Source organism: Gavialis gangeticus, unplaced genomic scaffold (genome assembly GCF_001723915.1).
Source record: "Gavialis gangeticus isolate Ggan-Ray unplaced genomic scaffold, GavGan_comp1, whole genome shotgun sequence".
Taxonomy (NCBI): domain Eukaryota; kingdom Metazoa; phylum Chordata; order Crocodylia; family Gavialidae; genus Gavialis; species Gavialis gangeticus.
The window spans coordinates 38888247-38902079 of record NW_017729034.1 but is presented as its reverse complement, the minus strand read 5'-3'; the positions used below and the strand labels follow the sequence as shown (position 1 = coordinate 38902079).

At 39.4% G+C, this 13833-nt stretch overlaps 1 protein-coding gene across 2 annotated transcripts in view; it reads left to right on the top strand.

Annotated features, from left to right (window-relative positions):
- Positions 1-13833, top strand: part of PRKD3 (protein kinase D3) — a 74206-nt gene that overhangs the window by 45760 nt on the left and 14613 nt on the right. The window contains exons 6-12 of one of the 2 annotated variants that reach the window (XM_019526731.1): positions 3568-3645; positions 4798-4981; positions 6709-6832; positions 7533-7610; positions 7712-7750; positions 9362-9638; positions 13342-13394. In XM_019526731.1, the coding sequence (XP_019382276.1) occupies positions 3568-3645; positions 4798-4981; positions 6709-6832; positions 7533-7610; positions 7712-7750; positions 9362-9638; positions 13342-13394 (833 nt within the window). The remainder of the gene's footprint in view (positions 1-3567; positions 3646-4797; positions 4982-6708; positions 6833-7532; positions 7611-7711; positions 7751-9361; positions 9639-13341; positions 13395-13833) is intronic. The other variant, XM_019526732.1, reaches the window with a different exon arrangement.

The following is a 13833-nucleotide window of genomic DNA, read 5'->3' as shown; positions in this document are numbered from 1 at the left end:
TTAGGTTGGCTTTTTCCTGGGCGCCAGTTGTCAGTTGCCCCATCTGGTTCAGCAGGGGTCCAATGTTGCCCTTGCTTTTCCTCTGGCTCCCCACATATCTGAAAAAGGACTTTTTATTGTCCTTGATGCTTGAAGCTAGTTGGAGTTCAGTTGCAGCTTTGCCTTTCCTGGTTTGCTCCCTGCAGGACTGGACCAGTGCAGAATAATCCTCCTTGGAGAGGAATCCCATCCTCCATCCTTTGTAGGCTTTTCTTTTTAGCCTTAGGAGGTCTGCTAGGTCACTGGAGAGCCGGGGGGCTGCTGTGCCCTCTTGCTGCCTTTCCTTTGAGATGGAATAGACTTAGCTTGTGCATTGAGGATCGCTCCCTTGAGGAGCAACCACTCTTCTTGAACTCCCCTCTCCCTGGGGTCATGGTCCCTTAGGGCTTGACTGACAATCCTCCTGAGCTTGTCAAAGTTGGATTTTCTGAAGTCAAGGACTTCTGCATTGCTGACTGACTTGCCAGCTTTACGGCAGATGGTGAAGGTGATCAGCTCGTGGTCGCTGTCACCCAGTTTCCCTTCGATCACTAGGTTGCTGATTAGGTCATCTTCTGTAGCCAGTACCAGGTCGAGTAGCGCTTTGCCTCTTGTTGGCCCATAGACTTCTTGAGTCGGGTAGAGATCATCCACGCACAAGTAGGTTTTGAACAACAGAAACAAAACAAAATATGCTAGAGTGAGTTAAAAAAATTATCAAAGTAAATAGGGCTGTTGCCAGTAAGCGACACTGTACCTGAAATATGACAGTGTTGGATGTGTGCAGTAAATTAGTGGAGTCAGCCCTCAAATACATTGAAAGAAGTTGCCAATAACTCATAGATGATTACAAATTTTTGGATTAATTGTTTTGCCAAAAGACCTAAACAGCTTTGGAAGCTGACAGCAGAATCCAGGGGAATGCCTCAGTAGGCTGCAAGTCGCATATCCTCTTGCTTGCTGTCCTGACCTCTTGGGCCTCTGGATAGCCAAGAATTAAAGATTCAACTGTAACAGGAGTATACCAGCAGCCTAGCCTAACCCATGGGCTTATGACTTAGGATACTGTCCTATGAAGTGAGAGGTGTGGGTTCAGTTGTCTGTGGCCTGAGTGGGGCCTGGAATCCAAGTCTCCTACTTCTTGGGTGAGTGTTCTAATCACTTGGCTATTGTGGAAAATCTGTGTGGGGCCTACTTTTTCTCCACCCCTCAGCTTCAGGCAGTTGTTTGTCAAGATTTTTGCTATCTAAGGAATTAGGATGATTTTATGCATTTCCCAGATAGAAGAAGGATTGTTGTATGATTAGGTGCTAGTGAGGCATTTAGGTAGTCATTCTGACTTGCTTCTGTGCATATGTTATTCCAAGACTAATTGCGTAGGGATTTTTCAGGCCAAAATGGAGATGCATAATGAAAAGGGTGAGGCTTAATGCAGTGATTCCCAAACTCTGCCAGATTGCAGACTACCAATTTAAAACGATACAGTCTTAAGTACCACTAGCAAATTTTTGTCATATAAAGTAATTATAATAAATCTGTTAACGCATACCACTGACAAGTTGTCTGCCTACCACTGGTGGTACATGTACCATAGATTGGAACTGCTGGCTTAGTGGGTTTGTGGCTGTTGAGCAGGGTCAGGCAAGACTACACTTATGGTAGCCTTCTGTTTCTTTTTCGGTTATTTAGATCAGTGGTCTCCAAAGTGGGGTGCGCAAGATGATCCATTGGAGTGCAGGAAGGAAACATTAGAATTTCTATTTCTATTTATTTTTTATCTAAAAAAATAAGAGAGAAATTGAGCTTTACTAATATTTAATATACAGATTGACACTGGCGCCTTCACTCGGTCCATATGTGAGACGGTCACGTGTCATGTACGGTACACGAGGTATCCTGAGGGAAGAGTGGGAGTTCCACAACACAAAGAGGCTGACAGTGGTGCCCTCACTCGTTTGTTCGCTTTCAGTATATTGTGAAATATATTGGGGGTGCGTGCTCAAAAATTTTTTATTGATAGGGGTGCACGATTAAAAAAGTTTGGAGACCACTAATCTGGATGACCAGGTATGGTCATCTAAGTCCCAAAAATGCCACTTTCACACAGATTAGCACTCTGTTCCTGTAACAGTCATATGCATATGAGTGGCTACATATACTCCTAGAAAAATAATGCTAATGTATGTAAGTGGCATTAAAAACTGTGTGCGAATCACTTTGACATCTTAAAGGTAGATGAGAATCTGAGCCCTTTCCAATCTGTTGGACTCTTTGATCAGCCTCTGAACCTCCAGTAAAGCATTTGTATCCTTCAGTACCACCAAAATTCCTACTTGGATTCTAAGCAAACCATTGGGAGTCTTGGGGTATAGCTGTGCTGTTAGACCAACATGTCTTAGCAGGACTAACCCTCAGCCTTTCCTACTTGCATGCTCCAGATCTGAAAATGAAGTTGGAGACTACTATCCCAGAGGTGCTGCAGTCAAACATGCAGGAAACCAAGGTCTCAGCAGCAGCTTGGAGCAGCTCCCTGCTGTTGTATCTCTAGTTTGGAGCATGCAGGAGCAGTGAATGGGCTAGGCTTAGGGCTGTCCTTGGTTAAGACACTGTTGCCATTATGTAGACATGCTCGTAATTTCTTCAGTTTATATTGGGATTTTTTAAATGTCTTCAGTGCTCTACTTCCAAATGTTCATAACTTAGAAAGTGATCAAATTTTGCAAATTTGACTGAAAACAGCCTAGAGAAAAGGGGAAATGATCAGTTTGCACAGATGTGATCACCCTAGGCACTCAGACTGTTAAAGAGGTTGGTGGTGAGGTTCCAGAATCTAGCTACTTAATTTAAAAAGTAGGACACTGGTGTTTCTCTTAAGTCTGAATAAGAGTACCTTGCTTCAGGTGGGCAGGAGCAACAGAAAAGGGCCAAATTGTTGGTTCATGCATAGTCTCAGAGATAATAGGGAAACTTTTAGCAAGGCCTGGTGTTACTGGAGAGTCATGGTAGGATAGCGTTGTAAACTGGAAAATGATGCGATGAAATACTGAGTTCCAGAATAGCATTGTGGCTGCCACAACTATAGGGACAGATATTTAGACCCATAGCAGTACTTTGAACAAAAGCTATGGAGGGGGACCAAGTTTGATCCCATAGCATTTAGTAGCAAGGAAGGGACTGAGTGGAGAAAAAAGAATGAAAGAATTAAAATACAGCAGGGAAGAAGCTAAATGAGGATATGACTATACAAATTGAGACAGAGAAGGAGAAAGGAACAGTATATTTTCTGGAAGGAAAAGAGTTGAAAAGATGTTGTTAGATGTCAGCATGTGATTAAATTGCAGTGGTGGTAATTCACGTATTTTGAGGTCAAGAATCATTTTGCCATGAGCTTGCTGATGCTGCCTTTTGGCTTTTATGCTATGATTAAAATCTAGCCTAAAACCAGTGAATATCTTGTGAAATCAATGAATGATAGATATTTCACAGGTTCCTTCTGAATACAAATTCAACTCTAATAATGTAATATTAATATATATTTTTCCATTTCAGATTGTAGATTTAACTGTCACAAACGTTGTGCTTCTAAAGTACCTAGAGACTGTCTTGGAGAAGTGGTTTTCAATGGAGGTAGGAAAAAAATATTTTCAGGTAGTGACATATCTCTGGAGACTTGACAAAATATGCAGGCTTTGTTACTGTCTGGTCTTTTCATCTCTGAATATTTTAAGGATAAATTCCTTCTTTTTGTTACTTTTCATTTTTTAAGGAGAATTTGTACCTATGAGGTAATTGATTTAAGGTTTGTCATTGTAATACTAATTTTAAATTGAAATTCTTGGCAAGCTCAATACACTTTGTTTGAGATTTCTTTTGAAGTCTAGAGTTGAGAGGTTTTTGTGCAAAAAAAAAGAATTAAAATTGTGCTCAGTCTGCTTACTGTTTACCATGAAGGATGAAAACAACTGCTGTTTCTCATTGGGCATGTCTGCCCCTGCACTTTACTGCACAATAGACTAATTTACTGTGCAGTAAAGCATCACTGTCTACACATGTGCGGCAGTTAGGCCGGTATAGACTAATTTACTGTGCAGTTGGATAGTCCTGTCTTACACAAGTACTATCTGATGGCACAGTAAATTACTGTGCTTAAATGCATGTGTTGGTGATGACGGGGATGGCTGGGGCGTGAGGGTGCTTCAGTGTTGGCCTCGCTGGCAGGCAGCCCCCACACATCCTCCTGCCCCAGCCAGATGCTCTGCAGCACATGGAGACCTGTTGAAGCAGCTAGCCCAGGGCTAGCTTCTGTGGGGCTCCATGTGCTGTGGAGTGGCTGGCTGTGCTCTGTTGCACCTTCTTTTTTGCAAGTCACCCCAAACCTTTCCCCAAATACCCCTCATCTATGTGGGTGGGAGGTTAGGTGGCACTAGGTGTGGCCATAGAAATTCTCCACTGGCTGTCTCAAGTCACTTTAATTTGGTACCAGCACATAAGTGAGCGGCACAAAAAGACCTTAATAAACAAGTGAATTGAACCCCAAGACTTTTTGTATGGTTCTTTTATGAGAACTGTTTTGTCTGTGACCCCCCCACTCTGCTTGATTTGATGTATTTGTAAGCTTCACTTTACAAATGTTAATTCTTTGTGCATAATTAATAAAGAGTTTGAGAATTTTAAAATATATTTTCATTCTATTTTTATCTATGGATTGATAATTTTTTGCCTTTTGGACTGTTTTTTGTGGCTTTTCACTTGCTTAAAATAATCCTATTTTGTTGCTAGAACCTGCAAGTCCTGGCCAAGATTTGGATATGCCAATGGAAGTTGACAGCAGTGAAATGAACAGTGATGGCAGTCGGGGTTTGGATGATGTAGAAGAACCCTCTCCCCCAGAGGACAAAATGTTTTTTATGGACCCATCTGATCTTGATGTAGATAAAGATGAAGAAGCTGTCAAAACTATCAGGTAAACAGCAACCTGATTTGTTACTGACTCACCTTAACTCAGTGCTGTTAAGTAAGGCCTCAGATGAAAAACAATGCCTTTGCATAATTCAGTGTTTGTTATGGCTAGCCAAATATTTTAATTTGGATAATTTTACAAAACATTTCCAGTCTCAAGTAAAGCTGAAAACAAAGTTAATTAAAAGCGTAAAAATGATGCAGACTTTTTTTTAGCAATAGAAGCTATCAAAACAGAAATGAATCTCCATATTGAAAAATGGTTAAAACTACAGCTTAGTTGATGGACAATGCCATGCTAACCAAGATCTTCATGCCTATTTTATGCTGCTGACGTGGACTAAATTCATTCTTATTGTAAATAAAAGGAGTTATATAGAGGATGAGTTTAGTAATCATATTTGAATTATTTGTGAACTAGACTAATGAAAGTGATATTTTTAGTTTTTGAAGTTTTGGTTTTGACCAGTAAATATGCCTTAAGTGGTAGGGTATTGTTAGCATGCAAGGCAAAATTTGTTAGCATGTGCATATTTTGTAGGGCTTGCATCAGGTCATTGTTTGCCTTGTTTCTTTTTTCAAGTTTAACTTTTACTTTCTACATAAATTGAATAACATCAACCTCATTCTCTTAAACCATGTTTACAACCATTCCTATCAGTCCTACAGCCACTTTCAGAGATGGGAGCTCTGAGGTAGACAAATTTTATTGATGTCTTATCTAAAATTGCTTTTGGTTTATTGTTTGAATAGAATAGCATGGAATAGAATAATAATATAGGCCAGGGCTGTCCAGTTGGTGGTCTGCATGGAGACCCCAAGGGATGAACTGTAGCCCCTGGGCTCCTGGCCCAGATGCTGCTCCCCCTCTTTGCTCTGTTGTGGCTGTTGCCAGAGACTGTGGGCTTTCCACCCCCCTCCAGCTTCAGCTGCCTGCCTCTCCCCCTGGGAGTAGGGCAGAGTGATATGGCCGACTGGGCTGAGGGAGCCAGTGGCTGGAGGGCCTGGACTTGGGGACCCTATGCCTCATCTGCATTGGTGCAATACAGTGGAAGTTGCTTCCTGCCTGGTGGGATTGCGCTATGTATTGTGTCCACGTGCACTGGGGGTCTGCATATCTGTGGCTTATCTGCACATTGGGGCCATAGGGCATTGGGAACTTGCATGGTGCCTCAGGGGCCTGTGTGGCAAGGCACGTTGGGCCTCCACGTGGTGCAGCAGCATAAAGTAGAGGGGGTCTTCTGGTCTGGTATGTGGTCTGCATGGTACATGGTTGGGGATGCAAGTGGCCTCCAGCTGCTTAGAAGTTAGACAGCTCTGATATAGCATTAATGGCATTACTGTAATTTTAATGAAGGTAGATAGGGGAAAACATTCAGTTGATATTTCTCTTAATAAGAGAGCCTTATTTCTTTAATCATTTTCATTTTAGTCAATTGTGCCTTATCTTGCATCTTATTATAAGTGCCATAACATTTGCACTGGGGAAGCTAATAGGAACTTTTTGATGCCTACTTGAACCCCCAAATCCTCTCATTCATTGGATTACTCATTAAAGGGATGCCACTACTGTATACTTTTAATGTAGAGGTTGACCTTTACCTATCAAAACATAGCATGTTTAGATAAGAAAAGATGTCTCTTCCTAAGCACAGGTGAATTATATTTCAGTAGTGGTATATTTTCACATCTTAACTATTTAATTATATCATAAATACTTCTTTAACTTAGTCCATCAACAAGCAACAATATTCCATTAATGAGGGTTGTACAGTCAATCAAGCATACAAAAAGGAAGAGCAGTACAATGGTAAAGGAAGGATGGATGGTTCACTATACCAGCAGAGACAACCTGGTCAGTAATTCAAGTTTCCTCATGTATTTCAAAGATCACTTGTTTAAATTTAATAAATGAATTTTCTTTCTATTTAAAATGTAGTGATGTTCTTATTTTATTTCATTTCATTTGATATATTTATTTTTTTATATTTATATGCAAGAACACAATAGCCAGAGAGTTATAGTGGTGAGACTCTAGAGTTCCCAAAACTCTTATTCTGGTAATTCAACTGTATTTTTGTCTTGTTTTCTATTCCCTAGAAGTTTCTAAATTGCATTATTTTAACTACATATTTAAAATATACTTAAAGAAAATCCTGTTCTTCTAATATAAATTGTGTATATGAAGTTATTTACTTGTTTCATCCCTTTTTTATTCAGCAGTTACATTTTTGTATTTATGTGCAAGTGGCACCACTGTAACCAGCAATATCCAGCATACAGACATGTTAAAATTATCAGTGAAACAGATTAGTTAACAATGATCAATATGCATGTTTACTTAAAGAATTATAATTCCATAGAAATGTAGGTTATTCTACTACTCATTTGCTTGATGAACCTACTCAACTTCATCCAGCAAATGAAGCAGCCATCTTGTTTGATTTCCATTGGCAGTATGTACTGTGAAGCTTCTGTAAAAATTTAAATGTTTGGAAATGGAAATTTTAGCAATTGCATTTGTGCCTTATGATATTCCGCTATGTGTCTTGTAGCGAAAGAGACATTACTGGAGACTGGACAGCAAATGCCTCACGCTATTTCAAAATGAATCTGGAACAAAGTATTATAAAGTAAGTAATAATACACTCTGGTTTTCCAAGATACTTTAAAAACACTGGGTTGTAAAGTGTTTGCAACACACTAATGAAAATTTACTATTCCTGTTTTACAGATCAGAGCTGAGGCAGAAAAGTTAAATGAGTTGTCAAAGGTCAGAGATAAGAAGAGTCAGTACTAGCACCTCAAAAATTAACACTTAATTCCCTTGATTATCCCTCAGTTATTTTAGTTGTTGTTTACTATTAAAAATCTTGTTAAGAAAATGTAATACTCTGAACAGTTTATCTGAACAATATTTTGGAGAGTTTAACAAGGCAAGAATTTAGCTAAAGGCTAGGATTTTTCTCCTAGCATAGATGTTGACTATAAAGTTTTCATGCCCGTATGTTTATTTTAAAGTTCCTGAGCAAAAAAATTGCAGTTGTAAAGTTGGGAGGAATGTCTAAGCAAGATTAGCAAATGTCATCTTTGTAGTTATACCATGTTGTGTAGCCCTTTAATAATGGAGGCTTAAAAATAAGTTTAGCATGGCATTAATATAGTCGTGTGTTTTGTGGTAAGGTACTTGAAATGTCTCTAATTAAAATATAAACAAATAATTTCTCTTTCTGTCTTCCCCTACACCTTTAAGAATTGTCCAAATCTTGCAGTTTCTTTCTCCGTATGGTCTTTGATTCAGCCTTTTCACCTGTGCAAACAGCTACAATTCTTATCCAGGTCCTCCTCATCCTTTTCTTGACCAATACAGTCTTCTCCTCTCGGACATTTGTGACATTTATGTTGCCCCACTTTCAACACACGTGTTAAGGTTATCTTCTTTGCCTGTTGCTCCCACCTTGTTACCGCACTGCCTTTTTGAAACCTTTCACTTACTCCCTGTTTTCTATCACTTAAGTTCAGGCCTTTTTGTCTTCACCTTTAAAACCCTTCACAGTTCTGCCTGCCACACTTTTCTACTCTTGTATCTTGTTGTTCCCTCTTACTCCTGCAATGCCAACCTAGTTCACCTGCTTGTCTATTCTTTCAAGCATCTTTGCTGCTACCTTCACATGAGCATGGAATACCCTCCCCTAACTAGTCTGGAAATTTAAAACCACTTCTTTTTAAAATCTCTTCCCCAAGACCACTTCTACCATCATCTTATTGGAAATTGCCAGTTGATAACGGCAAGGTAGAGGAACAGTGGGGATTGCTAATGTGGCGATGATTTGTTTCATTAAAAAAATAATGAAATCAGACCTGTGAAGTTGTGCTCATGAGCTACCCTGCGTAACCACATTCTTTATTATTGCTCCCCTTGTCTCTCCTTTCACCATTCCTTGTCATGTTTACTTGTTGTGTCATCTTAGTTAGACTGTAACTTCAAGGAAAAAATGGTGTTACATTGTATATATTTTTCTGCACTGAATTCACTGGTCCAAATTTAAAGCAATATTGCTATGTATGAAAGTAAAAGGTAACCCAGTTACCTGATCCCATGCTACTGATCTGGAATGTGCTTCTATTTAAGCTCGTAGCAGTCCTGGTTAAATACCAAGTGTATAAAACAGGATCAGAAGCAAGCTTAGAATTCCTTCTGGCCAAGTACAGAACAGTTTGGGAAGGTTGGGGGGTTGGTAGCAATATGGAGCTTGACACTTACAGTTACTCAGGTGGTTAATTTGTTATGGCTTTTAACTTGTTATTTAAAGTTCTGTGCACCAGTATGTTATAGATACGTGTACACTTTCTGTTTTTCTTAATGCTTCATATTTTTCTTCAGGAGATTCCACTTTCAGAAATTCTCCAGGTGATTCAGCCTCGAGATTTCTCAAACATGGTGCAGGGCAGCAACCCACATTGTTTTGAGATCATCACTGACACCATGGTGTACTTTGTTGGCGAAAACATTGGCAGCAGCCATCACAGTCCTGTTCTTGCTGCCACCGGAGTTGGATTTGACGTAGCTCAGGGCTGGGAGAAAGCCATTCGTCAGGCCTTGATGCCAGTCACTCCTCAAGCTAGCGTTTGCACTGCACCAGGACAAGGAAAAGATCACAGTAAGCAGGCAGACAAGGCACTGTTGTTCCTATACTCAAGCTGTAATTAATATAGGCTTCATTTCAGGGCACTTATGCACATAATTAATGCTAAGCACATGTTTGCTGAATTGGGGCTTTCTTTTTATGAACTTATGGAATTTTATCATTTTAACTGGGAATTTTTCATCTTATGTAGCATTAAATGGTAGTCGAGAATCTGTAATATTTTCATTATGAACGCATATGGGAGAACCTTTATTGTAGGAGTGTACAATTCACATGTGGCTTATGAATGTAATGCAGATCCTTGACTACAGTATTTGTAATATAAATAGTAAAACATGGGGTATTACTCATTTAAATTTATTGGATTCAGATCTTCTTTGGTAGACTTCTTTTATCATTCCTTTCAAATCTTACAATGCCCCTTTAAATTCTATATGCTGGAAGATGGAAGGGAGCTGATGGTGGGAAGTAAATGTTTCCAGTGGTGGAAGGAACTCCTGCTGTGCTGCAGGTACTAAAAGGGCAAAAGAAAGACATCGCCCTTCTTTTCCCTGCCCCCTTCTTTCTCTAGCAGAGGATCAGATTCACTGTCCTTGCTGCTCTGAATCAGATTTTCCAGTCTGTCTCTTCAAGTGCTTCTTCGCAGCAGCTTGGTAAAAACATTCATTCTTACCCCTTCTCTGGTTTATTTCCCTTCTCCTGAGCTTCCCCTTCACTGTTCTCTGTTGCTGGTGCTTCCCTTCTCTTCCTTCTTTAAATCTCTAGCTACAAAGATACCTGCTTATTCTGCATGGTTAGTGATATCTGCAGCAGCATTCAGCTATCAGCTTTTAAGCAAGAAGGGAAGGCATATCTTGAAAACACAAATAATGATGAGGGATTAGCATGAGGTTTAACAAAGACCTGTATTGGTATTTAAATTGGGGGATTAGTTTTCTAGTCCAAAAAAGCATTCCAAGCAGCCCTTCTATATAAGCCAGCTTCTCAAAATGAATTCCTTTAAAATACTAATAAAGACCAGAGTCTTTTTTTGGTATTGAAAACGTGCCCCCCCCTCCAAAAGCAATTAAGTAATAGAGGGGTTCTCAAACTGTGGGTTGCAACTCTCTGGGGGGTTTGCGAGCAACTTAAAAGGGGGCCACAAACTTTCAAGGGGGTATGCGGGGGGAAGTGGTGCACATCAGCGGCTGCCGTGTGTGAGCTTCCCCTCCCCTACTGCCATCCAGCACTTGGGGTCGTGGTATTACAAAGTTTGAGAACCCATGAAGTAATATATATAGTATCCAAACTTCATATATATATATAAAATATAAAAAAAAAAAAAAAAAAAGTGTGTGTTTGTGTGTGCACATACGTGCACAAATACACACCATATATATCTTTCTTGATAAGATGATATATTCTGAAAATCTGTTAGTAAATGAGTTGTTGGTGAAAGCAGTAATTAATCTGGCTATAGAAACTAAAAAAAATAATGGCTGCATATAGACATGCAGCTGTTGATCTATCAGGTGTAAAATCCTTAATTGTCTAGGAGGCAAACTATTTTATTTACATGTGCATTGTAGGTCTAGTATTTTTGTATATAAGTAAGGTCCTTGTAGTTGCATCTTTTATTAATTGATGATCATAGAGCATGTCTTTACAAAGATAGTTCTCCAGGTCTCAGTGTATGTGGAGTAACAGAACTCTCTTTAAGGAGTATGACGAGACTTAAAGCGGAAGAGTTGAGGGAGAGAGAATTCAGTATGGTACTATATGAGTAGAAGTAGCTCTTGAGAAGAATATTTTGAGTATAAATTAATGATGGCATGAAGTAGAATTCTAGTGTCTCTTCAAATGTGTATTGAATAGAGAATGGTCAGTCTGGTTTTTGCATGCTTTGTAGAATCTGTTTTTGGGAGGGTTCTATAGTGGGTCACCATCACTTATATGGTGACCAGCCCAATTTCTTACTGTGCATGTCTACACGTGCTGTTAGCGTGTAGCAATAAACTCCAGCATATATCACACTGGAATTTATTACTCCTGGATAGTGCATTTACACATACACCTGGGACTGCAGCACATTGAGCTGGGTCTGAGTAGCTCAGTTGGCAGGGAGCCCAGGGGGTCAGGCTGTCAGCCCAGGGCTGCTCTGACCCAGATCAGCATGGTGCAAAAGAACTGGCTGGGGCACGACAGTGCTCTAGTGTGGGACTAGCCAGCAGGCAGCCTCCCCATTGAAGCACACACATGTCCCAGTTAGCTGCATCAGCGTCTACACATGTGGTGCTGCAGAGTAAGAAACTCTGCAGTGGGATAGCACTTGTATTTACAAGTACTATCCTGCTGTGGAGTTAATTAGTTTCCTGTGGCCCAAAAGAACCACGTGTGTAGACGCAAGATGTTTACTACAGAGCCAGCCTACTCTACAGTAAATGTTTTGTGTAGATGTGCATACTGTTCAGGCTTTCTTACATTTGGCTATTCAGTGGTCTTAGTAACAGGAATTCTACAATCATTATTCTTCACTTAATCTACTTTATTTTCCCAAATCCAGGAAGAGTGTATCTTATTTTTCTTCTCCTGAACGCTTCTGTTTCTTGATCTAAATTGAATACTGAAGCCTAACCAGCTCAAGTAGAGGAGAACAACAGTGTGCATATGTGAAATTGAACCACAATTTCTTCAGTTTTCAGCTGTAATGTTAAGAGGAACTTAATTCCAGTGAGCTGGTGTTTGTTACCAAGTTAGCTCAGTAGAGCCTTGCTTTCAGGGGAACATGGATGGTTAGAAAAGCAGCAGCAGGCTTCCTCTTTGGGCTGTGGAACTGTGTTCCCAAAGGCCATTTTTGAGTGATAGATGGTATGATAACAGTACCATATTTATTTGTGTATACTATCCATGAATTTGTTTCAGCGTGGATCAACTTGGTCTTTGTTTTGTCTGAGAAGCTTGACTTCCATTTTGGAGTCTAAGGGCAAGGCAGTTTTTCCTGAATTAGTTTTTTGGTTTTTTGCCTATGCATCATATGATTATATTCTTGCCATATTTTAAATTGGTTGCCTGATGAGGAGAAATTCTATGTACTCTTAATTATCAATTGTCTGTTATTTTTTTTTAAACTTGCAAAGTGCTTCTCATTGCATCTTTTAGAGGCTTCCTTAAATCTAGGGGATTTATGGTGTCCTTTATCTGCCAAACATGAGATATATTTTTCCATTATTTTCTAAATGGGGATCTTCTATAGCTTGCTTTAGAATAGATGAATGTAATAAAGAAGAACCTATGCCTTTCTTGACTCTGCTGTTACTTAGTTTCTTAACCAAAGGAAAATGCTATCTTTTACATGCTTCCCTGTTTTTTCTAGCTCACTACCTGAAAATCTGAGTGTCACTTGATTTAATGAAGCAGTCAGCAGATCATGATCAGCTTCAGTTCCCAGCTCCTGAGCCTGTGTAAATTGTGCTACATTTTCTACCTGTTTTCCTCAATGTTGGCATTTTACTGCTTTTCCAAAAAATGTGTTGCAGAAATTCAACCCAAGACCACTTTACCTAAATCAACATGAGAGTACTCACTTTTGAATCTGAATGTGATATTCCTGCAGAATGTTGGGATACATTCTTTCACTGTGGCAACGTTTCTGGATTTCAGTTGCAAAGATTTTTAATCATTAACAAAGGTTTTTGTGCTATTCTCTTATGGTAGTATATTTTCCTTCTTATTGCAGAGGAGTTATCTCTCAGCATCTCTGTTTCAAATTGCCAGATCCAAGAGAATGTGGTGAGTCTCAGAAATGAAGTAAATAATAGTAATGTTATATACCCAGACTTTTCTTAAATGTGGCATACAAAATAGGGAAAGTTAAGCTTTGGAGTAGTGCTCCAAATTCTCGGGCTTGATAAATCTCCTTCACTAAGGGATGAAGACTTTAGTAAAGGATAATGAATGTTAGCAGCCTGTTTTTAACTGCTTGCTTGACTGTCTTTTATGAAAACCCAAGAACAAATGGAGTTAGTTTCAGAAAAAGAATGGGAGGAATGAGGGAGTTGAGATCCATAAATTCTCAGAATAATTGGATGGAAACTGGATATGGGTATCAGTACAAAATAATCCTTTCTTTTCTCTTTTTTTTCTCTGAACTATGTCTTACTCTATTTAATTTAGAGGGGCAGATTCTCAGCTGGTGTAAATTATCATAGGTTCACTGAAGTTTGTGGAG